This window comes from Rhinatrema bivittatum, chromosome 6, assembly GCF_901001135.1.
Source record: "Rhinatrema bivittatum chromosome 6, aRhiBiv1.1, whole genome shotgun sequence".
Classification (NCBI taxonomy): Eukaryota; Metazoa; Chordata; class Amphibia; order Gymnophiona; family Rhinatrematidae; genus Rhinatrema; species Rhinatrema bivittatum.
In genome coordinates, this window is record NC_042620.1 from 358,464,795 (window position 1) to 358,489,778 (window position 24,984).

Below are 24,984 nucleotides of genomic sequence, written 5' to 3' on the forward strand. Positions count from 1 at the left end.
TCTCACCCTCTCCCCTCCCTCCTCTGCAGTAGTGCAGAATTCCCCCAGGACTAGTTTTCTCAGTGGAGTGCCTCGGATTGGTACTTGACTAAAGGGGAATGACAAGTGAGGTGAAGAAATTTAAGATGAGACAAAATTATTCAGAGTTTCTAAATCATAGATGGATTGGTGATAAATTGCAGGAGGACATATGAAATTTAATGTGGACATATGCAAGGTGATGCATATAGGGAAAAATAACCCATGCTGTTAGATTTCATGTTTGGAATTAACTCCTAGGATAAAGATTTGTACAACATTGATATTATCGGCTCAGTGTGTTGCAGTGATTAAAAAAAGTAAACTGTGTTAGGAATTATTAGGAAGGTAATGGTGAATAAAAGGAAGAATATCACAGTGCCTCTATCTCTCCACGGTGAGACCGCACCTTGAATATTGTGTTTAATTCTAGTCACCATTGTTTCTAACTGCAGTAGCCTATCTATCGGGCCGATACAGTAAACGTGGGAGAGCGGGCGAGTGCTACCGTGTCCCTAGCGCCTCTTTTTTGACGGAAGCGACGGCTGTCAGCGGGTTTGACAGCCGACGCTCAATTTTGTCGAGCCCGCTGACAGCCACGGGTTCGGAATCTGAACGCTGGCAAAATTGAGCGTCCGGTTTTCAACCTGACAGCCGCGGGCCCATTTTAAAATTTTTTTTGTTTTGTTTTGTTTTTTTACTTTTTTAAACTTTCGGGACCTACGACTTAATATCGCTATGATATTAAGTCGGAGGGTGCACAGAAAAGCAGTTTTTACTGCTTTTCTGTGCACTTTCCCGGTGCCCGGAGAAATTAGCGCCTACCTTTTGGGTAGGCGCTAATTTCTGAAAGCAAACTGTGTGGCTTGGCTGCACATTTTGCTTTCTGAATCACGCAGGAATACCTAATAGGGCCGTCAACATGCATTTGCATGTTGCAGGCGCTATTAGGTTCTGGGGGTTGGACGCGCGTTTTGGACGCGCTATTACCCCTCACTGAATAAGGGGTAAAGCTAGCGCATCCAAAACATGCGTCCAAATGCCGGCTAACAGTGCGCTCCGTCGGAGTGCACTGTACTGTATCGGCCTGTATGTTAGTCTGCATAGCAGACTTCATTGTGGTCAATCTGCAAGGGAGTTAGATGAAACTGGAGTAACCACTTCGAGGGCATAGTCATTTTGAATTCTCTCAAACCTTCCTCTTTGCTGCTCCTTCTGCCACCTCAGAATGGTTGATCTGTGCTTAGCGCTCTAACCTCTCCGTCCAAAAACAGCTTAAGTTTTTTAGGGGGCTGGTCCAAAATTACCAGGGGAAGTGGGGGAGTACTAATAAACCTGCCTAGTCCTTCATTGTACAGGTTGACTCCTCCACAGGCTTTTTGTTCAAATATACTTGAAATACATGATTACTTTTTGCCTCTCCTGCAAGCTTCTTCTCAAATACTTTCTTAGACTGTCTTTCTACTGATTTGCATTTAACATGTCAGTACTTATACTCTTGTCTATTTTCTTTATTAGGGTTTGCTTTCCATTTTTGGAAAGTTGATCTTTTGGCTTTAACTGCCTTTTTTACCTCATCATTAAACCATGTTGGCAGTTGTTTGGCCTCCTTTGACTCTTTTTAAAGCATGGAATACATTTTAATTAGGCTTCAAGATTTATTTATTTGTAGAGTTTTATTTGTAGAGTTTTATATACCGTTATTCGGTATATAAAACTCTACAAATATATAAATATATATCAAGATTGTATTTTTAAACAATGTTTACACCTCTTGCAAACTTTTAAACCTTTGCAACGCTACCTTTTAGTTTTTTTTCCCCTAATTTCATTATTCTATCACAAGAATATTTTCACTTCTGAGTGACTTATTTCCCTCATGATCTAATTTAAATGCTGCCCTATCTCCTTTTTCGATTTTAGAACAGCAGCCATGTTCCACCCTGGTTAAAATGGAGCCCATCCCATCACTTAGCTTATTCAATCCTTTTTTGGGACGGTATGTCATACTGTCCCTAGTAAGGATTCAACCACATTGTTCCATCTTGAATAAGTTAAGTATTTGAAAGTTATTAATTTGTGTACGTTGTTTTGAAGGTGGGAACACGAAAGGAGGTTAAAACGAACATTGAATTATAAAACGCTGTATTTAGGCTTCTGATGAAGCGGGTAATGCGAAACTTCGGCCGTCGTCGAGCTATTCTGGATACGTTTTTTGGACATTCAAGTATAATACTGAATCACTACTAATTTCCCTGACCGACTACCTCATCATGGGCCTGGATAAAGGTCACACTTATTTACTGATCCTCCTGGACCTTTCAGCGGCCTTTGATACGGTTAACCATTCATCCCTACTAACTCAATTAGCAAACATCGGAATAACAGGAACAGCACTATCGTGGTTCAAATCGTTCTTAGGGAACAGAAAATACAAAGTCAAAATTCACAATAAAGAATCTCAACACTACCCTTCATCTACGGGAGTTCCACAAGGCTCCTCCCTTTCACCAACGCTCTTTAATATCTACTTGCTCCCTCTTTGCCAACTGCTAACTGATTTAAACCTTAAACACTTTCTTTATGCAGATGACGTCCAGATAGTCATCCCCGTCAAAGAATCCTACAGCAAAACCCTAGAATTCTGGGAAACTAGTCTTAAAAAAATTGATGAACTCCTCTCCAACCTTAATCTAATACTAAACTCCTCTAAAAGCGAACTCCTCCTAATTTCATCTGAATACAGTAACACTGACTCAAATCCTCCACCCAATTTACAAACTCCACAAGTAAGAAACCTGGGAGCTATCTTTGATAACAGGTTAAACCTAAAAGCATTCATAAATCAAACTACTAAGGACTGCTTCTATAAACTCCAAGTCTTAAAAAGAACAAGACCTCTCTTCCACTTTCATGACTACAGAACTATTCTGCAATCAATAGTATTTTCCAAACTAGATTACTGCAACTCTTTGCTATTAGGTCTCCCCTCATCTCACACGAAACCCCTTCAGATGGTTCAAAACACGGCTGAGAGAATATTAACTAACACACGGAGAAGAGACCACATAACACCAATCCTCAAAGACCTGCACTGGCTACCAATTCACTACAGAATCATATATAAGTCCATAACCACTATTTTCAAAGCTATACACCAACACTCTCAGCTCAACCTTCAAATTCCTCTCAAAAAATTTACATCCAACAGACCAATCAGAGAGTCCTATAGAGAAACCTTACAAGTACCACACTCCAAATCCATGCGGCACATAACCACCAGAGACAGGGCGTTCTCCACTGCAGGACCAACACTGTGGAACTCCATCCCACCAGATTTGAGACAGGAACCCTGCCTGCCCACATTCAGGAAAAGACTCAAAACGTGGCTATTCATGAAAGCCTTTCCTGAACTAAACTGAACCTACTCCATCACTAACTAAGCACTCAGACTTTGCCTTATTCACGGCAACTAATTTCCCTACCTTATAATTAATATTCCTACATCATAAACACAATTCACTAATGCCTTTAGCACATTGACTGGCATTTACGTTCTTTCGATTTAATCCCCTGCTTCTTTTCTATGCTCCAAGTTGTATTACTCCCTTGTTTTATTGTAACTGCATACCTTAGCCTTCTCTTGTTTAATGTTTTATTATTATTATTATTATTATTATTAAGATAAATATTAGTTTTTACCTTTTTTGTTACCTATCCACTTGTTAATTGTAAACCGACATGATGCGATATCTATTGTGAATGCCGGTATAGAAAAACTTAAAATAAATAAATAAATAAATAATCTAAGTTTTCCTCCATCGAAATATTTAATGCTTTAAAAAAATGTTTTTCAAAAACTGTGAGGAGGTATCAATTACACCATCTAAGCCGCAAATGATTGAATAGACCGGGCGGTCTCTGACTTAATTGCAATAACACGCCAACAGGGTTGCTGATGCGGTATTAACATTAACAAGGATTTCTAAAGAAAATTAAAAATTAAAAAATTAAAAACTTTAACAAATGTGATATAACTATTTTTTGGCACCCATATACTGAAGTTATTCTGCATTTCCCTTTTTTTACGTTTGGACCAACAAAGCAGGAGGGTAGCTATCTAAGAATGCCGTTGAGGTAAAAATATGGATTAGATGTCGAAAGATAGTCCAAGTATGAGCTTTATTTGAATGGAGACATAAACTTTGTATATGTGCCCGACTCAGGCCGAGTTTCGCCCCACATGGGGCTGCCTCAGGGGCTAAAAACAACAAATAAACAAAATTAACAATACAGGACATGATGCTTAGGATCAAAAGACATGATGCTTAAGATCAGGAACAATGCTGGCCCGTGTCAGGCTGAAAAAATAGTCAACGAGAGGTTGTCTGTTCTTTAGGGAAACACTTGTTTGAACAGCCACGTCTTTAGCCTTTTCCTGAAAGTCAGTGGGCAGGGTTCCTGGCGAAGATCTGAGGGAAGAGCGTTCCATTGGGAGGGACCAGCTGTGGAGAAGGCACGTTTCCTTGGAGAGGACTTGGTGGAAGGAGCGTACCAGGGTGCCTTTGTACTCTGTTCTGATTGGTCTGGAGGAAGTGTGGTGGCGAAGAGGGATATTAAGCTCAAGAGAGGTCTGGTTGTGAATGGTCTTGTGTATCATGGTGAGGTCTTTGTGAAGGATTCTGAATTTAATGGGGAGCCAGTGTAAATTCTTAAGAATGGGCGTGATATGTTCTCCTCTGCTGGTATTGGTCATGATCCTTGCGGCGGTGTTCTGTAGCATCTGTAGAAGTTTAGTGGTGTTTACGGGGAGGCCAAGGAGGAGGGAGTTGCAGTAGTCGATTTTTGAGAATATGGTGGCTTGGAGCACTTTCTGGAATTCGTGTAGGAGGGGTCTCAGCTTTTTTAGGATTTGTAGTTTGTAGAAACATTCTTTTGTGGTGGTGTTGACAAATTTTTTTAGGTTCAGCTGGTTGTCCATAATTATGCCAAGGTCTCTCGCATGTGTAATGGGGGTCACTAGAGTCGTGGGGAGATGGTTGATTGCTAGGTCGTTGTCATCCTGTGCGATGAGAAGGAGCTCGGTTTTGGCTGTGTTGAGTATTAAGTTGAGGCTGGAGAGAAGGTAGTTGATGGACTGGAGGCAATTGTTCCAGAAGGTAAGGGTTTTTGAGATAGATTCAGTGACCGGAATGAGAATCTGCACATCATCTGCTTAAATGAAATGGGTTACCTTTAGATTTACGAGGAGTTGGCAGAGGGAGAGCAGATAAATGTTGAAGGGGTAGGGGAGAGTGTAGATCCTTGCGGGACTCCAAATGTTGATCTGATATGGTGAGGCTCTTTGTTGTTTATTTTAACCTTGAAGTTCCTGTTGCAGAGAAATGACTTGAACCAGCTGAGAGCTGTTCCAGAGATGCCGATGTCAGACAGCCGGTTGATTAGAATGGAGTGATTCACGGTGTCGAAAGCTGCTGAGATATCAAGCAGTGCCAGAAGATATGGTTGTTTTTTTTCAAGGCCCATGAGGATGTTGTCTGTGAGCGAAATTCGGAGGGATTCTGTGTTGAGCGATTTACGGAATCCAAACTGAGCTGAGTCGAGTATCTTGTGTTAGTCTAGTTATTCAGAGAGCTGGTTGTTGACCATTTTCTCCATGAGTTTGGTGAAGAAAGGAAGGTTGGCGATGGGGCGAAAGTTAGCAGGGTCAGCTGGATTCAGGTTGGGTTTCTTTAGTAATGGTTTGAGGGTGGCAAGTTTCAGAGAGTCTGGTACTAGTCCTTGCGAAAGGGAGCTGTTAATGATTTCTGCTAGTGGCTTGGAGATTGTTTTAGGGATTGTGAGCAATAGTTTGGTGGGGAATAGGGGCTGTTGGATAAGAAGAGGGTTTCATGTTCTTGAGGATGGTTTCGATTTCGAGGGAAGAAGTGGGTGCGAATGACTCAGTTTGCTTTCTGGCTGTTGGTGGCGGAGTATGGGGTGGGGGCTGAATATTTGCGGAGACGAGCGGGGCTATGAGATTGGAGGTTTTTTTCTCGAAGAAAATGGCAAGTTCAGTGGACTTGATTTGAGCTTGATCATCGGGGATAGCAGGGGGGGAAGGTTTCGTAAGATCTGAGACGTAGGAGAATAAGGCTTTTGAGTCAAAGAAGTAATTATGGATTTTTTGGGCATAGAAATCTTTCTTTGTGCAGAGGATAATGTTCCTGTATCTGTGCATGTAAGTTTTGTAGGCAGACAATGAAACTGTAGTGGGGTCTTTGCGCCATAAGTGTTCTTTGTGTTTTAGCTCTTGTTTGAGTTTTTTCAGTTCAGGTGTGAACCAGGATTTTTTATTCTTTCGATGTCAGGGGGCAAATTTTATCTGCTTACAGTGCTGGTAGTGTTAAACCAGGAGGCAAGTGCAGAGTCTGTGTCTGAAAGATCCAGGTTAGCTAGATCCGTGGATAGGTGAGAACTGAGGTCATCCATGGAGCAGGGTTTCCTGAAGTGAATTGTAGTTTTGGGGAGAGGAGGGGGCTGGGTTCTCTGAAATCGAGAGGTCTGTGGTGATCATCCAATGGTCGGACCATGGGACTGGGGAACATAGTGGCGGGGATATAAGGATGAGGCCTGAATTTATGAAAATGAGATCCAGTGTATGACCAGCTTTGTGTGTGGGACTGTTGATGATTTGACTGAAACCCATGGCTTTGAAGGAAGTTAGCAGAGTTTTTCAATTGGAGGAATGAGGGGTCGAATTGACATGGAGGTTGAAGTCTCCCATGATGATGGCTGGGGTGTCGATGTTGTGTTTGGCGATGAGTTCAATGAGGGGAGAAGGATCTGATTCTAGGAGTCCTGGTGGTGAGTAGAGTAGACAGATTTGTAGATGTTTTGATTTAAAGAGAGCGATTTCAAGTCTGGAGGTTGATTTTATATTCTGAGGGGTTAATCTGAGCTTTTTTTGTAGCTGCTAGAAGATGGCCACCGCCTCTTTTTTTAAGTCTCTGAATTGAGAAAGGATCATAAAGCTGTAGAGGTAGTTGGTTGGTTAAGGCTATATCTGTGGGTTTCAGCCAGGTTTCCGTAATTGTGCAGATGTCCGGTTTTGAGTCCAGTAGCAAGTCATTGAGGATATGGTTTTTTTTTGTGAGGGATTGGGCATTGAAAAGTATAGAGAAGAGTGAAAGCCCAAGGAATTGTGAGAGGGGGGAGGTCATTATGGGGATTAACCTCTTGTGCTGGGAAGATGAGGGAGTGGTCGGTTTTCTGCGGTTACTGTAGAGATTTCTAATGATGGGGATGGTGAATTAGAGCATCTTTGTGTGGTTGAAGTGTGAACTGAGTAGGGAGTAAAGAGGAGGCTAGGTTGCTACTGAGATGGGAATAGGGGCTGGAGGCCTTGTGGGCGAACGGTGGTAGGCGGCGTGAGATATAAGCTATGGCACTCGGGGCTGCACTTGGGACGCACAAAGGGGCTTGCCCCTTTGTCGCGCTCCTTCGGCGCCCGGTGCACGGCGCCTGGAAGGTAGCCGCACTTTAAACGGCTCTGTAAGTGTTGGGCCGTGATCTCACCGGCGTGCCCAGCCTCTGATTGGCTGAGGGGTGGCCGGTCGTGGAGAGGGAGGCGTCCTGTGGCTCTGGGTCCGCGGCAGTGGAGGACGGCAGCAGAAGACTGCAGTGATGGCAGGCATTACCCCGGTGGGTTTTTAGCGCCGGTTGCGCAGGCCTACCTGCGCTCTCCCAGCGAGTGTCGAGGGTCCGAGGCAAAAGGTGGATGGACTCAGCACCCAAGTTTTATGGTCTGCTCAGGAATGTCTCTGCCAAATCAGTTTTATGGAGCTTCAGGCAATCAGGTATGTGCTATGGGCTTTCAGAGACTGGTTGTCCAACAACGCTATCCTGATCCAAACTGACATCCAAGTTGTCATGTGGTATGTCAACAAGCAGGGAGGTATTCTTATCATAAACTCCTGTGTCAGGAAGCGATCCAGATCTGGTCATGGACCCTCTCCACAGGTTGGTGCTCAGGTCCATTTATTTGACAGGAACAGAGAATGTGATAGTGGATAAATTGTCGTGCCTTCCGACCACACGAAAGGTCTCTGGACCAAAGGGTCACAAATTGGGGGAAGCCTGGATGTGGATCTCTTTGCAGCACCTTGGAACAGGAAAGTTCCTCAGTTCTGCTCCCTGTACAGGACATGTGGCAAACCAGCTTCAAGCTTCAGATGCCTTCCTCTGACATTGGTGGAAAGGTTTTCTGTATGTGTATCCTCCAGCTCCACTGGTAGCAAACATTCTCTTGAAGCTTCCCCGAACTAAGAGACTATGATCCTCATAGCCCCCCATTGGCCTAGATAGATGGATTTGGTTTCCACTCCTCTGGGAGATGTCCATCCAGAAACCAATCAAACTGGTGATTTCCCCAGATCTCATTACCCGGATTGGGGAAGATTGTGCCATTCCATCCTCCATGCTCTGTCTCTAGCAGCCTGGGTGTTGAAAGGTTGATTTTGCAATCACTCGATATCTCAGAAGATGTCTCTGGTCCTGGTGGCTTTCAGAAAGTCTTCCACTAGAAAGTCCTACGGACTGAAGTGGAGGAGGTTTTCCGTATGGTATGAGCAGAAAGCCCTACATCCTTTCTCCTTTCATCCTTGCTTGACTACCTTCAACATCTTTTGGAACCTGGGTTGAAGATCAACTCTATCAGAATTCATCTTCATGGGATTGGTATGTATCACTGTGTTGTAGACAGTAATTTCATCTCTGTACAGGCTATAGTTGTACGTTTAATGCGGGTCCTGCTTCAGTTGAAGCCTCTCTTAAGGACTCCTGCATCTTTGGACCTCAGCGAGTGTTGGTTTAGCTGATAAAAGATCTCTTTGAGCCATTGTACTCCTGTGACTTCTGAAATACCTGGATTGGAAGGTCATGTTTTCGGTGGCGATCACTTAAGCATGCGGGCTAAGTGAGCTCTAGGCCTTAAATACATATCCACCTTACACTCAGTTTTTTTTACGACTGTGTGGCTCTATGTATGTACACGAAGTTCCTGCCTAAGGTGGTTTTGGACTTCAGTCTTAACCAGTCCATTGTCCTGTCAACATTTTTTCCCAGGCCCCATTCGCACCAAGGCAAACAAACCCTATACAGTTTGGACTGCAAAAGAGCAGACAAACTCAGACAGTCCACTCCACTTTTTATTTCTTTTGATCAGAACAGGTTGAGTATTGCCATTGCTAAGCAGATGCTCTTGAATTGGCTAGCAGACTGCATCTTTTTCTGTTATGTCCAGACGGGACTGCATCTTGGGGGCCATGTGAAGGCTCATTCTGTTCGAGCTGTCTTGTTACCAACAAAACTAGTTGTTGTACCTGTTAGCACTTATTTTGGTATTGTTGGTCCCCTTTTATACTGAGGTGGCAACCTGTAGCTAGGGATTTTCCTAACTGTGAGGACTGCCATCCTGCTTGTCCTTGTAGAAAAAGGAGTTGCTTACCCATATCAGGTGTTCTCCGAGGACAGCAGGATGTCAGTCCTCACAAAACCCACTTAACACCCCATGGAGTTGTTACCACTATGAAGGTTTTCTCAATATTTTTATTTGTCTCCTAATTGTGTGATTATAAGACTGAGGGGATCCCTCATGGAAACATGGTATATTGCATGCTGAATGAGGCTCTGTCAGAGTTTTCCATACTGGGCTTCTTCTGATGCTCGTGTGAAAACTGACATCCTGCTTATCTCGGAGAACAGCTGTTCTCACAGGACAAGCAGGATGGTTGTCCTCACAAATGGGTGACATCGAGGATGGAGCCCACCACGGAAAACTTCTGTCAAAGTTTAACAGAACTTTGACTGGCCCCTACTGGGCATGCCCAGCACGGCACTGACCCTGCAGCCAGCAGGGGTCTCCCTCCAGTCTTCTTTTTTCCGCGCAGCAGTTGCCACGCGGTGAAAGGAGCTCCTAACCACGTTTCCTGACAGGAAATCTGAATTTCTATATTCTGAAGAAAATTTGCCCCTCGAGGGTCTCCCTTCAGCAAATTTTTACATTTGCGGAATTCCGGTAAGTTTTTTACCGTTTTTTGTCGACTTACGTCGAATTTGGCCCTTGAGGCCTGTCGACAGTCGCTAATCCCGCGGCTAAATTTTTGGCCCAAGGCCAAGGCGACGGGGTTTCGCCTATGTCCGGATTGCACCCGGACTATGTCAATCACAGACCCCCACAGGGTCTGTGTTTTGTGTCTAGGCAGCGAGCATGATGTCCTGACTTGCACCAAATGTGCCTTAATGACGCCCAAAGGTCGCAAGGCCAGGATGGAGAAGATGGGGCTCCTCTTCCATGCTCGCACCCCAACGCCATCGATAGCATCAACGTCATCGGAACCGGCACCGTCGAAGTTGCACCATTATCGTCAACCCTCCGGTGACCGTCCACCATCGATGACTTCACGGCCGTCGACTCCCGTCCCTTCCCCAGATGGGCGAGGGGATCGGAAAGAAAAACATCGCCACCGATGGCACAAGTCTCGGCCTGTCGAGGATCCACAACCATCGACCTCCGCACAGACCGAGCCACCGACTAAAAAGCCTCGATCGGACCTGGCACCGTCCGCGTCTTGCTCGCAGGCACAGAGGAAACCCTCACCCCTTCCGGGTGTGGGAGCCGTGATCCCACCGGTTACGGTGGTCCCTCCGGCTCTGCCTCCGCCTCCCTCTCCCGTTGAGCCGGGTCTCGTTACCCCTGGTCTCCGGGAAGAACTGGACCGGCTGGTTCAGGAGGCCATCGAAAAGGCGATGCAGAAGTTCCAACCGGCACCGACTCCGGCACCGACTCCGCCACCGAGCAAGGACCCGACAGTCGAGCCACTAGTGGGAACACTAGCACCGTTACTGCACCGTATGGAAGCGCTGCTAACGGCCCTTCCATCGATGATTCCAGTACCACCTGCAACACCACCGTCTCCGACGGGATTATCATCGGGAGGGGAAACACAGTTTGTTATTCCCCCTTCAGGGGTGGTCCCATCGGTGCCTTCTCATCCCTCACCGATATATCCGTCGGCTCCACCGATTCCAAGGCCGGCACCGATTCCATCGACAGCACCGAAGCCCTCGATGCCGTTTCCGGTTCCGCCTTCAGCACTGATGCCATCGAGATTATTCTCCATACCCTCGGTGATTCCTCTCAATATCCCGGACCCTCAACCAGGACCTTCAGGGCTTCAAGCCCCACAGGATCCCTATGATACCTGGGGAGACGACACCTCTTCTGACACGGATTTGCCTTCGCCACCGTCCCCTACAGAGAGTAGAAAGCGTTCTCCTCCTGAGGATCTCTCCTTTATTAATTTTGTGAAGGAGATGTCAGAGGTGGTCCCCTTTCAGCTACAATCTGAAAAAGATGACAGATACCAGATGATGGAACTTCTCCAATTTCTGGATGCTCCTAAAATCATCGCTTCCATCTCTATTCACCAGGTGTTTCTGGATCTTCTGAAGAAGAACTGGGAATCTCCTTCATCGATTTCCCCAGTCAACAAAAAAGCTGACTCCACATACCTAGTCCAGTCAGCACCAGGTTTTCAGAAGCTTCAGCTGGATCATCGCTCTGTCGTCGTTGAGTCGGCTCAAAAGAAAGCTAAGCGCCAAAAACCACACTCTTCAACCCCACCTACCAAGGACAACAAATTCCTGGATAGTGTAGGAAGAAAAGTGTATCACGGAGCTATGCTAATTTCACGCATAGCTTCATATCAGCTCTATATGACTCAATACAACAGAGCCATCCTCATGCAACAGTATACGGACACTTTGCCTGACCAATATCAGCCACAACTTCAAGCCCTCCTTAACAAAGGGTTCGAGGCCGGTAAGCATGAAATTAGGTCCGCATACGACATCTTCGATGCTTCCACTAAAGTTTCAGCCACAGCCATCTCAGCCAGACGTTGGGCTTGGCTAAAATCATCAGACCTACGCCCAGAGGTCCAAGACCCGACTGTCTGATTTACCCTGCCTAGTCGACAACTTATTTGGAGATCAAATTCAGCAAATAGTAGCCGAATTAAAAGATCACCATGAGACGTTAAAACAACTCTCATCTACTCCATCTGAGGTGACCGCCAAGTAACCACCTAAGAGTGACTCTAAAAAGTCTTTCTTTAGGCCACGTCGGTATTACCCTCCCTCGGCTAAGCCTCGATCTTCACGGTCTTCCAATAGAGCTCAGCCACATCAGCCTCGGAAACAAAGACCTACCGTGGACCCACCCCCTGGGCCTACGGCGGGCCTTTGACTTCCTTGTAGAGAGCACGTGCCAAACCCCTCTTCCAGCCATCCCTGTGGGAGGTCGACTGTGCCACTTTCTAGACCGCTGGCTTCAGATCACCTCAGATCAGTGGGTACTAGCAATCATAGCACAGGGTTACCACCTCAACTTCACTACTCTTCCTGCAGACTCCCCGCCTCTACAAGCATGGAGTCTCACCAATCACTTGGCTCAGTTACAACAAGAAGTATCCCTTCTTCTGCAATCAAATGCTATAGAACCCGTTCCTTCATCTCAGCAAGGAATGGGATTCTACTCCAGGTACTTCCTGATACCAAAGAAATCAGGGGGGCTTCGTCCCATCTTAGACCTTCGAGCCCTCAACAAGTACCTTTAAAAAGAAAAGTTCAAGATGGTAACCCTGGGCTCGCTTCTCCCTCTGCTGCAAAGAGGGGATTGGCTATGCTCTCTCGATCTCAAAGACGCATATACCCACATTGCGATAACGCAATCCCAACGCAAGTACCTGCGGTTTCTGGTGGGCCGAAACCATTACCAATATCGAGTACTACCTTTCGGTCTGGCATCCGCACCACGAGTCTTTACCAAATGCCTTGTCGTGGTTGCAGCATTCCTCCGGAAGGAAGGTGTCCACGTCTACCCCTACCTGGACGATTGGCTAATCAGGGCTTCCGCCCAACAGATTGCTCAATCCTCCCTAAAATTGACAATTCAGACTCTCCTTTCCTTAGGGTTTCTTGTCAATTACGAGAAATCTTGCTTAGTCCCATCTCAAAACTTATCTTTCATTGGAGCAGACTTGGACACCTTACAAGCAAAGGCTTACCTTCCTCAAAGAGCTCAAACCCTGATATCTCTAGCTCGCCAACTCTGGTGTCAGGACACTGCCACAGCTCGCCAATTCCTAGTTCTCCTAGGACACATGGCATCCTCGGTTCAAGTAACTCCCACGGCCCGACTAGCCATGAGAGTTACACAATGGACTCTGCGACACCAATGGATTCAAGCTTTTCAGCCGCTGTCCTCCATTGTCACAGTTACACAAGCGCTACGCCTATCGTTAATCTGGTGGACGAATCAAGTCAACCTCCTTCAGGGCTTACCCTTTCTACTACCAGATCCACAAGTAATCCTAACCACCTACGCTTCCCACATCGGTTGGGGGGCCCATGTGGACGAGTTGCAAACTCAGGGTCTCTGGTCTCGAGAAGAAGCCAAACACCAGATAAATTTCTTGGAGCTGCAAGCAATCCGCTACGCGCTGAGAACTTTCCAAGCTCGCCTATCGAATCAGATCGTCTTGATCCCGACAGACAACCAGGTGGCCATGTGGTACATAAACAAGCAGGGAGGCACAGGCTCCTTCCTTCTGTGTCAGGAAGCTGCGCAGATTTGGGCAGAAGCCCTCTCCCGCTCCATGTACCTCAGGGCCACCCACCTGCCGGGTGTAGACAATGTATTGGCAGACCAGCTGAGCCGTGTCTTCCAACCACACGAGTGGTCTCTCAATCCTCTAGTAGCGACCTCTCTATTCCACAAGTGGGGATACCCACACATAGACCTCTTTGCGTCCCCTCAGAACCACAAAGTGGACAATTATTGCTCTCTCATTCGGAGCCAGCACTCGCAGCCAAGGGATGCCTTCTCCCTCAAGTGGACAACCGGTCTGCTCTACGCATTCCCTCCACTTCCTCTTCTGTCCAGGACTCTCGTGAAGCTACGCCAGGACAGGGGAACCATGATCCTGGTAGCACCGCACTGGCCACGCCAAGTGTGGTTTCCCATACTCCAAGATCTCTCCATCCGCAGACACATTCCCCTGGGAAAGGATCCGCATCTACTCACTCAAAACGACGGATGCCTTCTCCATCCCAACCTCCAAGCCTTGTCCCTGACGGCATGGATGTTGAAAGGCTAGTTCTCCAGCCTTTTAACCTTTCGGATTCGGTTTCTCGTGTCCTGATAGCTTCACGAAAGCCCTCCACTAGAAGATCCTATTCATACAAATGGAAAAGGTATACATCATGGTGCACTTCTCAGTCCCTTGATCCCCTTTCCTGTCCAATCTCTGACTACTTGGACTATTTATGGCATGTCTCAGAATCAGGTCTTAAAACCTCTTCTATCAGGATGCATTTCAGTGCGGTAGCCGCCTTCCACAAGGGTATCGGCGGTGTCCCTATCTCAGTACAACCCCTGGTAACACGCTTTCTCAAAGGCTTGCTCCATCTGAAGCCACCCTTACGTCCTCCGGCCCCATCTTGGGACCTTAATCTGGTTCTTGGTCGTCTAATGAAACCACCCTTCGAACCTCTGCACTCCTGTGACTTAAGATATCTCACTTGGAAAGTGTTATTCCTTTTGGCTATCACTTCAGCTCGCAGAGTTAGTGAATTGCAGGCCCTAGTTACCTATCCGCCTTACACTAAGCTCTTGCAGGACCGGGCGGTACTCCGCACTCACCCTAAATTTTTACCTAAGGTAGTTTCGGAGTTCCATATCAATCAATCCATCATACTACCTATCTTTTTTCCCAGGCCCCACTCCAACTCCGGGGAACAGACTCTGCATACCTTAGACTGTAAACGGGCTCTAGCTTTTTATCTAGACCGTACAGTTTCTCATAGAAAGAGTACTCAATTATTCGTCTCTTTCCATCCTAACAAGTTAGGACAACCTGTGGGTAAGCAGGCTCTTTCCTCCTGGTTGGCGGACTGCATTTCCTTTTGCTATCAGCAAGCTGGCATTCCTTTCCAAGACCGTGTCACGGCACACTCTGTGAGGGCCATGGCGACTTCAGTAGCACACCTTCGATCGGTGCCGCTTCCTGACATCTGTAAAGCTGCAACCTGGAGTTCTCTCCATACCTTTGCAGCCCACTATTGTTTGGGCAAAGCTGGAAGACAGGACTCCATCTTCGGCCAATCTGTCTTGCGTAACCTTTTTCCATCATAATGTACCAACACCCTTCCACCTGCCCGGTAGGGTGCGGATGCCCTTTCCCAAATTACACCCCAGTTGTTGTGCCTGTTGCACGCCGTTGGGTGCCTTTGGTGCAAGTCAGGACATCCTCAGCTCGGTACTCACCCATTTGTGAGGACAACCATCCTGCTTGTCCTGTGAGAAAGCAAATGTTGCTTACCTGATGTAACAGGTGTTCTCACAGGATGTTAGTCCTCACGAAACCCCGCCCGCCACCCCACGGTGTTGGGTTCGTTTTATTTTTACTTTTTAGGCTCTGCCTGTAGCTTTGAAAATCAGACTGGAGGGAGACCCCTGCTGGCTGCAGGGTCAGTGCCGTGCTGGGCATGCCCAGTAGGGGCCAGTCAAAGTTCTGTTAAACTTTGACAGAAGTTTTCCGTGGTGGGCTCCATCCTCGATGTCACCCATTTGTGAGGACTAACATCCTGCTGTCCTGTGAGAACACCTGTTACATCAGGTAAGCAACATTTGCTTTATCCCAGGATAAGCAGGATGCTGGTCATCACAAAAAAGGGTGATGTCACTGGATGGAGCCCTATCGCGGAAAACTTTGTCAGAGTTTCTAGAAACCTTTGACTGGCACACTGAGCATGCCATGATCCCTTGAGCCACAGGGGTCTCCCTTCACTCTTCGTTTTTCCACTCTGCAGTTAGCATCGCGGTGAAAGAGCCCTGTGTGAATTCTTCACACATCTAAGTGAGATAAAAAAGTTAAAAAATATCTTTCATTTCATCCCCTACATAGGGTCTCCCTACTCCACCGGCCGGTGAGTACAATTTTTCCCAGTAACAGCAGTAAGACCAATGATGTATATTAGTTTCTTACCCAAGCATCCAAACAAAGCCACTATACCTGGAAAATCCGAATCCCAGGTGTCTTGTGGGGAAATATGAGCCTGATGAGAGAGGTCTCGGAGAATGGCAGAGAACTTCTGTATTTCGCTAGACCTTAAATAAAAGTGCAGCAAAAAGTGCAAACTTGATTTATGTAGGGCAGGGTTTGCAGATTCTATATGAATTGAGGATACACTCAAATAGAATTCAGGCATTGGTGTAGGCGGCGTGCAGGTTGGTTCCATCAAGGTATTTGTAAGGCAGCAATTTGGGCCTTATTGCACTTATTTGCTAAGTCCTATAAGTTGGATGTGTAATCCAAAGAAGGGGAGGAGGGGGGGGGGGGGGCGGCACATCCTTTGTGGCTGGTGTTCTGAAAGCAGCCTTGCTTTCTCCTTCCTACCTGTCTTAATCACAGCTTGGGAACATCTGATGTGTTGGGACTAGTCTGGCAGGACAATAAGGAAGGTAAAATTTAAACATACTGGTTAATTTCTTTTCTGAGAGTCGTGCTAGACCAGTCCACAACCTACCTGGAAGACAGTTTAGTTTTTAGGGACTAACTATTTGGTGTGCCACCAAGCAAAAACTTGCCAAGGATCTAGCAAGACCCTCCTTGCTCCTCCCCTTCGTAGCCTGTCTAGGCAGCCACACAATAAAAATAAAAACAGAGCTGTGTGGCAGTGTCCCAACCCTCTTCTGTCCCGCCCTGTGATAGGGACAAAAGGCAGTCTATGCCATTTTGAAATATGGTGTTGACTGGCCTGGAAGTATTTTGGGAGGGCTACAAGACAATTCAAAAAAGGGGTAGGGGGCATTCTGGGTCCCATTAGATACCAGAGATATCTTCTAAAAGTATGGGGGGTTTGAGGGGGGCCACTAGGTACTACTTACAATGTTGTTGGGGCAGGATATCTTGTTTGGAGTGGGATGAAATCTGGACCCTAGTTGGGTAGGGGGGGGGGGGATGGGACTTTTTATTTAAAGGGGAAAGGTTTGGAATTATTTTATATAATTTTAAAACTTTGGGCCCTGCTGGGCGCCTGTCAAGGTGATGGAGGTTTGGGCAGGGATGGATGTTCACGTTTTTGGTGGCGGGGGTGGCTTTTTCAGGCCCCATGGCTATTTAAATATCAGCGTAAGAACATTGGGAGAAGCATTAGTGTCCCAATATTCCTGTGAGAAAATATCCTGAGTTGTAGATAAAATTGCAGATTGCCAGAATTTTGGTGATCATGGTGAATATGCTATTATCGTGCTATAAATAGCATTTATCACAAGCAGCTTTAGTAAATCTCCCTATAAGGTTATTAGAATGTTTGAAAGTTTACTTAGCTTTGAGAGATGTATACTAAGTTCCTCTGCTGCACCAACCTATATAGTGAAGATGATGTCAGCATGAAAGTTTTTCTCGGTCTTAGTCTGCTGGTAGGGAGGCATAACCTATGCATTTTGACTGGTCTGGCAGGACTCGAGGAAAGAAAATTAACAAGTTTAAATTATACCTTTTATTCTGCATTTTGAAGCCAAAGAACACCCAAGGCAGTTTATAAGCATGCAAAAAATGACACATAACATAAAGTAGCCTATATTTAAAAAGCTGGGAAGCAAGCAAATGGGTTAATCCAGCGGTTCTCAACCGGTGTGTCGCGACACACCAGTGTGTCGCCAAGCACCGGCAGATGTGTCGCGGCTCCCGGTGCCCCACTGCCCCGCTTGTGCTTCCCTTCTCCCCAGGGGCAGGACTGAAGAGTGGAGAGACCTACGCGCCGTCGGCGGGGCCGAAGAAGGGAAAGACGCTGCGTGCCACCGCCGACTGAAGACTGGCGAGACCTGCGCGCTGCCGGCGGGGCCGAAGAAGAGAGAGACACTGCGTGCTGCTAGCGGGGCAAAAGAACGAAGAGATGCTGCGCGCCGCCGGCGGGGCCGAAGAAGGAAGCGACGCTGCGCGCCGCCGGCGGGGCCGAAGAAGGAAGCGACGCTGCGCGCCGCCGGCGGGGCCGAAGAAAGGAGCGATGCTGCATGCCACCGCCGACTGAAGACTGGCGAGACCTGTGCACCGCCGGCGGGGCCGAAGAATGGAGACGCTGCGCGCCGCCACCAGCAGCTGAAGAGTGATCTGTGCGCCACCGCCAGAGGCCAGGCCGGCGGGACGAAGAGCAGAGAGACCCTGCACACTGCCGAGGCGGTTGGAGAGACGTTGCACGCCGCTGGAGGTCCGGCCAGCAGCGACTGATAAGCGGAGGCCAGGCATATTGGGCCAAACAATGAGAAGAGGCTCCATGTGAGCTTGTGTGTGTGGTAGAATGGGTGCAGGAGTGGCAGCTTTGTGTGTGTGTGGTAGAATGGGTGCATGAGTGTGTGTGTGTGGTAGAATGGGGTCCTGGGTGCATGAATGAGAGCTTGTGTGTGTGCGTGGTACAATCGGTGCATGAGTGGCAGCTTTGTGTGTATATGTGGTAAAATGGTACCTGGGTGCATGAGTGAGAGCTTGTGTGTGTGGTACAATGGGTGCATGAGTGGCAGCTTTGTGTGTGTGTGTGTGTGTGGTACAATGGGTGCATGAGTGGCAGCTTTGTGTGTGTGTGTGTGTGTGTGTGATAGAATGGGTGCCTGAGTGTGTGAGTGGCAGTTTTGTGTGAGTGTGGTAGAATGGGTGCCTGGGTGTGTGAATGGCAGCTTTGTGTGTGTGTGGTGGAATGGGAGCAAGAGCATTTGTGTGTGATTGAGAGCTTCTATGTAAGTGACAGAGCATGTGTGTGATTGAGAGAGAGACTGTCAGAGATGATGTATTTCTGTGAGAGCGAGACAGAGATTGGTCAGCGAAGTGATTGGTGTGTGTGAAAGAGAGACAGAGACTAGTCAGGGAGGTGACTGGGTCTGTGTGAGAGAGACAGAGACTGGTCAGGGAGGTGACTGGTGTCTGTGTGAGGAAGAGATACTAGTTAGGGAGGTGACTGGTCTGTGTGAAAGACAGAGACTGGTCAGGGAGGTGACAGGGTCTGTGTGAGGAAGAGATACTAGTTAGTGAGGTGACTGGTGTCTGTGTGAGAGAGACAGCGACTGGTCAGGGAGGTGACTGGTGTCTGTGTGAGGAAGAGATACTAGTTAGGGAGGTGACTGGTCTGTGTGAGACAGGTTGTGACTGGTTGTGGGCCCTAAGGAAGAGGACTGTGAGGTCAGAGCTTCAGCAGCCACTGCTGCTTCTGGTGAGTGCCTTTGGTCTTGGCCTGCAAGGAAAAGGAGAGGAGAGTTGCTGGAGAGGGTAAGTAAAAGTGGCTTTTTAAGCTTATTTTTCTTGATTGACTGCCATTTTAATTATTGGGTATTATGGGATGTGTCTGCTGTTTTGAAATATTTTATTGATATTTGGACAATGTGTAATCATTTTTATGAGTTTTTAATTGTTGGATGTTATTTTGTTCATCAGCTATTTTATAACATTTATTAGTATAGTTTTACAATTGTTTCTAAGTGGGTTTCTATCTATAGCAGCTTGGCTTGCTCCGTTTTCCTAATAATAGGTGTGTTAGTGTTTAAGGTCTGGTTAAATATTTGTAGTAGTAAATTATTGTCTTTTCATAAGGTCGGGGTATTGTGCCTGCCAGTAAAGAGAGTTTGTTTTGCTTTTACTGAGATGTCATCAGAACCAGAATATCTTTTTTGTATGGTGAGTTGTATGGGTAATGCCCTAGTTCTGCTTTGCACCCATTTTTGGGGGTCGAGGGGGTTCCTGAGGATGCAGAATGTATATTTACATTTTGCCCCGTGATGGTCACATGTTCAGTGTGTCACACATGTGAGAACCATCTGTCAGGTGTGTCCCGGCCGAAAAAAGGTTGAGAACCACTGGGTTAATCCAACAAAAAAAATAATAAATTGGTAGATCAGAGGTTCATAAAAGTCCAACCTGCTTCTGATTCACTTAGCCTAGACTAATATTCTAATGTTAGTTTCCTATTTAATGATATGTTATGGAAAGCATCCATCCATAGCTTTTATTTTTTTATATTTTATATCTGTACTAGCCGTTAAGCCCGTAACAACGGGCTACATTTAAATTTTTTTTTTGGTCCATTTCCTTCCCACTTCCTCCCCCCTCTAGTCTTCCCCCCCTCCCCTCACACTCTCCTCCCTCCCCCCTCCCCCCACTCTCTCCTCCCTCCCCCCACCTCACTCTCACCTCCCTCCCTCCCCCACCCCACTCTCACCTCCCTCCCTCCCCCCACCTCCCTCTCACCCCCTCACCCCCTCCCCCACTCTCTCCTTCCTCCTCTCAGCTCACTCCTTCCTCTCCTCACTCACTCCCCCTCCCCTTTCAGCTCATCCACACCCGGCAGACAGGGGGGTGTCCCTCCCTCGCGCATGCGCCGCCGCTGCTACTGCTCCTCCCTCCCTTGTGCGCGTCGCCACTGCTGCTCCTTCCGCTCCTGCTTGTTGTCGTCGCCGCCGCAGCTACTGCTCCTCCCGCTCCTGCTCCTCCCGCTCCTGCTCCTCCCGCTCCTGCTCCTCCCGCTCCTGCTCCTCCCGCTCCTGCTCCTCCCGCTCCTGCTCATCGCCGCTGCTGCTGCTGCCGCTCCTGCTCCTAAGGAGCAGGTGCCATTTTTTTTTTCGGGCACGCTCCGCTCTGGCCGACGTGCTGCCCGCGCATGAGCGGTAGAGTTGCTCTCTACTGCACATTTGCGGCACGTCGGTCAGGGCTCCCTTATCTAGTAGATGGAAAGGGATTTTAACCATCTCATCTGAAAATCTTAAAGATGCTAAGCAAGTAACCTCAAAATATCCTGTTTAAAATGATTTGACATCAAAGGTATACCTAAAATCTATTCTGTATTGTGATTATTTTGGTAGACGATACTGTTAATGTTTTTAGCTTTTCACTATTTCATTTGGAACTTTCTTGATAGTCTTTACCATAGGTCGTCAGACTGATACTGTGTAGACATAATTTTAGTTTTCTATGTTTCGTTGCTGGTTGTTTGGTTTCATTGTACTGCTACCACGTATATGCCCATTTGTTTCCCGCTGTGTTCTGTAGCTCATTGGGCTAGAAAGTTTTTAAATACATAAGAAGAAAATCAAAGAGAGCCTGTTCTCATGAACTTAATAATTGTTTTTTATCCTTCCTTGTAGGACAGCGGAGATTATCCACTTACCATTGCTGGCCCTCAGTGGAAGAAATTCAAATCCAGTTTTTGTGAGTTCATTGGTGTGTTGGTCCGACAGTGTCAATACAGTATCATATATGATGAATATATGATGGACACAGTCATTTCACTACTTACAGGATTATCAGATTCCCAAGTCAGAGCTTTTCGACACACTAGCACGTTAGCAGGTTAGCAACTAAGGACTTTAATTCTGATTTGTGTTTCCTTAAATATGTAAACTGTGAAGAAACAAGTTAGTATGTTCTATGGGGCTTTTTCTTTAAGTGTGGTTTTAATGTGTCTGACAATCCCTACTGATCATGGTTTTTGAGTATGCATAAGTATGTATATTGTTCAGTCTTACAACAAACTGTATTTTTCATTTTCTGAAAACAAGCAACTTTAATTGATCTTGTGACTTATCATTTGGGGATCATCCAGAGCTTTCTATTTTCTTTCGATAAGCAGACCGAGTTAGCCATTCTGTCTGGTGACATCATCCATAGTCACGGGGGCAGAACTCTCTCTCTCCAAGCTTGCAGAGCTTTGACTGTATGCTTGCATGGCTCTTCCCGCGCATACCCTGCAGATCTCCTCAGATGATTTTTTTTTTTCCGTGAGTGTCACAGTGTGCGGATGCATTTCTGTTATTTTTCTCCTCAACAATTTTGATTCCTTCACACTGTGAAGCCCCAAACAGCACTTTTCAGTGCTATGATATCGCCTAAGGCGCCAGGCTTTAAGTATTGCCAGTGTGGCAAAATTATGTCCATCGCTGATGGGCATAATTATTGTTATTTATTCCTTGGGCCCAAGCATGATCAGGCCTCCTGTTGACACTGCAGCCGAATGTCTCCTCATGTGCCGAGGGCCGAGAAGATCGCCAGACTTGAGGGATTGTTGATAGGTAGTTATGCTCCCTTGCCCTCACACGACGGTCTTTCCACCCACTTGTCCTCGGCCCAAAATCTCACCATCCGGACCAGGCAAGGAGAACGACATCAATAGGCCCGGTGGACACTGGTAAGAGAGACAGATGGGCAGGAGTCTCAGCACGCTCCAGATATAAAAGAGTGGTGCTCCAATGAAGTAGGCTAAAAGACAGAGTGCATCGTAGATGAGACCTAAGATTGTGTCACAAACTGCACCGAAGTGTCCGCAGGGAAAGCTCAATGCAGAGAAGGCATCTATGCATCCAAAACAGTTGACGCATCGAGGACACATTGCACCCGACGCAGGTCGATGCTTGATGCTTCACCCGCTTGACGCTGTGATACACTAGTCCTCTGTGAAGCAGTCGAAACCAATACCTCTCATCACACTGACCTCATGCTCGATGCATGTCTCTGCATGAAGCAAAATCTCAAAACCCAAGGCAATCCTGCTGAAAGACACCAGGCATATTCCATCTGCAGAAGAAGAAGACAAAGCATTGTCCACTAGACTTTTTTTTCAGGGTTGATGCCACATGATCTTCAGTTTTCAGATCAAGGGAAACGAGGCTTTTGCTTATTCAGATATGCTTGTCCCCCTCTTCCATATCATCTCAATCAGGAAAAAGAGTCCACTCATTTCTGTCTTCCCGGGCTCTTAAATGTCATCATTCTCCTCTTCTGCAGGAACCTTTGGAAAAGAAACCTGAGCCTCCTTGGTGGGCAACCTTTATCAACACAGATGAGAACTCCAGACTCTGACATCCTATCAGCATTGGTGGCCCCACCAAGAAAGTGCAGTTGGAAGTCTCATTCTCCCCTTATCCTATCTTGGGAGGACATAGCCATTCAGAGGGAAGACGTTCTATATAGCCCAGACCAAATTGGCCTCACAGGTGATGGACCAGATAACGCCTACACTAAAATGCTTTTTCTCTAATCTACCCACCAAGGATCGTCCAGACCTCACCAGTCGGTAAGCCTATCAGATGGAGATCTCTCACCGTATATAGAGTGCCATCCATCTCCAGAGGAAAGGGAGGATGGTCTCTTGGAAGACCCTATTCCACAATTCTCGCTGGAGCCAGAGGACCCAGCTGCAGGACTCTCCAGACTTCATGGGAATTCCTTTGAACCCGGTGGAGCTCACTTCGCCATCCGACGATCTGACAATACTCAAAATTTGTTGAGCCTGTTAAAGATAGAAACAGACAAGATTCCGGATCCCAAAGCGGAGACACTCAATATCTTAAAGATTTTGGAAGTACCAGTGGAACCACCAGCCTTGCCGTCATATTCACTAATGGACTTGGGTAACCAGTCTCCAGAAAGTTGGATCTGAAATTCCGAATATGAAAATCTTCTCACTATGGGGGTAGTTCATCTCCTGTATGCCTCTGTAGTGGTAGAGTTGGCGATGAAAAAAGAAAATAAAATCTAGATTTCACTCTAACGTGCCCCTGGGCAAGGATAATAGGATTCTGGATGACTTTGGACACAAAGTATTTGAGAGTTCCATGCATAGTTTAAGAATCCAGCATCACCAATTCTATATTGCGTTCGGAACCTGGAGAGGATCACCTTGCTGATGGCTGAAAGGAATCAGTAACTTGGGAAATTTTTTTTTTTTAAAGTATTGGGGAGAAGTAAACTATTGAGGGTATATTATTTAGTGGAGTTTGTGCTTTTAATAGTCAATAAGGCAGCTAATAAACATAAATTAGTATGTTTGTATTTCCCAACCCACCCTCCCCTAGCTCATCCTTTAATTTAAAAAGGAGACAGAGCATCTTTTAAACTAGAGCAAAGGGGAAATTCACCCAGATCTGAGACCTTCAATATCCCTCCCCTCTGGAACCTCCCAGAATATTCACACCCCCCAACATAACATGACATCCTATCCCATTCCTACAGTTAACCCTCAACCCTATATCCGAAAACAAATCTACTCCATCCCCCCTACAAAAAACTTCATATCACTAGTACCCATCATGATCTTTCCATTAACACAACTCCTCTGCGTAACTACACTATCACGCCTTCTTCTCAATTCCCAATCTCTAACTAAAAAAATTCCCATCCTGAACGACCTACTGCTGGACACCCAGCCTGACATCTGTGCTATCACGGAAACATGGCTTAATCAGACTGACGACGTACTGCTGAATCAACTCCCCACCAACCTCTATGATATATACTCCATCCCCAGACACAAAAAAAAGAGGGGGTGGCCGCCTACTGGCGGCCAAGAAAGAACTCACTTATCCCCCAAGAAGTTAACATAGCCCATAAATTCGAAGTTGGCTTTTTCAAATCTCCGCAACTTCAAATCTGCCTGGTGTATACCCCTCCAGGCCTCCTTAATAGTAATGCTTCCCCACTTATCGAATTCATTGCAGACAAGATAGACATGGATATACCTGCCATCATCCTTGGGGACTTCAACTTACACGTTGACTGCATTCCCCTACCACCCTCTTGCGAAGCCTTCCTATCCTCCATCTCAGCCATGGAGTTCACACAAATTATATCCAGTCCTACCCACAAAGCCGGCCATACCCTTGACTTGATATTCACAAACTCTCACCTCTTCACAACTGTAGCCCCCATCTGCACCCCCATACCATGGTCAGACCACTCAAAATCGGACCTCACTATAAACAAAGCATACTGTTCTAACAATAAACAAAACACCACCATACACTACAGGAAATCTTGCTCTTTAGAAGAACTGACCCTCTCCTTCTCGAAGGACCTGCAGAATCTAGACCGCACTAATGAAGAT

General features: G+C 46.6%; 1 protein-coding gene across 1 annotated transcript in view; it reads left to right on the forward strand.

The window, feature by feature from the left end:
- The window catches only part of STAG2 (stromal antigen 2), a 1,172,735-nt gene that overhangs the window by 464,874 nt on the left and 682,877 nt on the right, over nucleotides 1-24,984 (forward strand). The window contains 1 exon segment of the mRNA XM_029607875.1: nucleotides 21,251-21,455. Within this exon segment, the coding sequence (XP_029463735.1) occupies nucleotides 21,251-21,455 (205 nt within the window).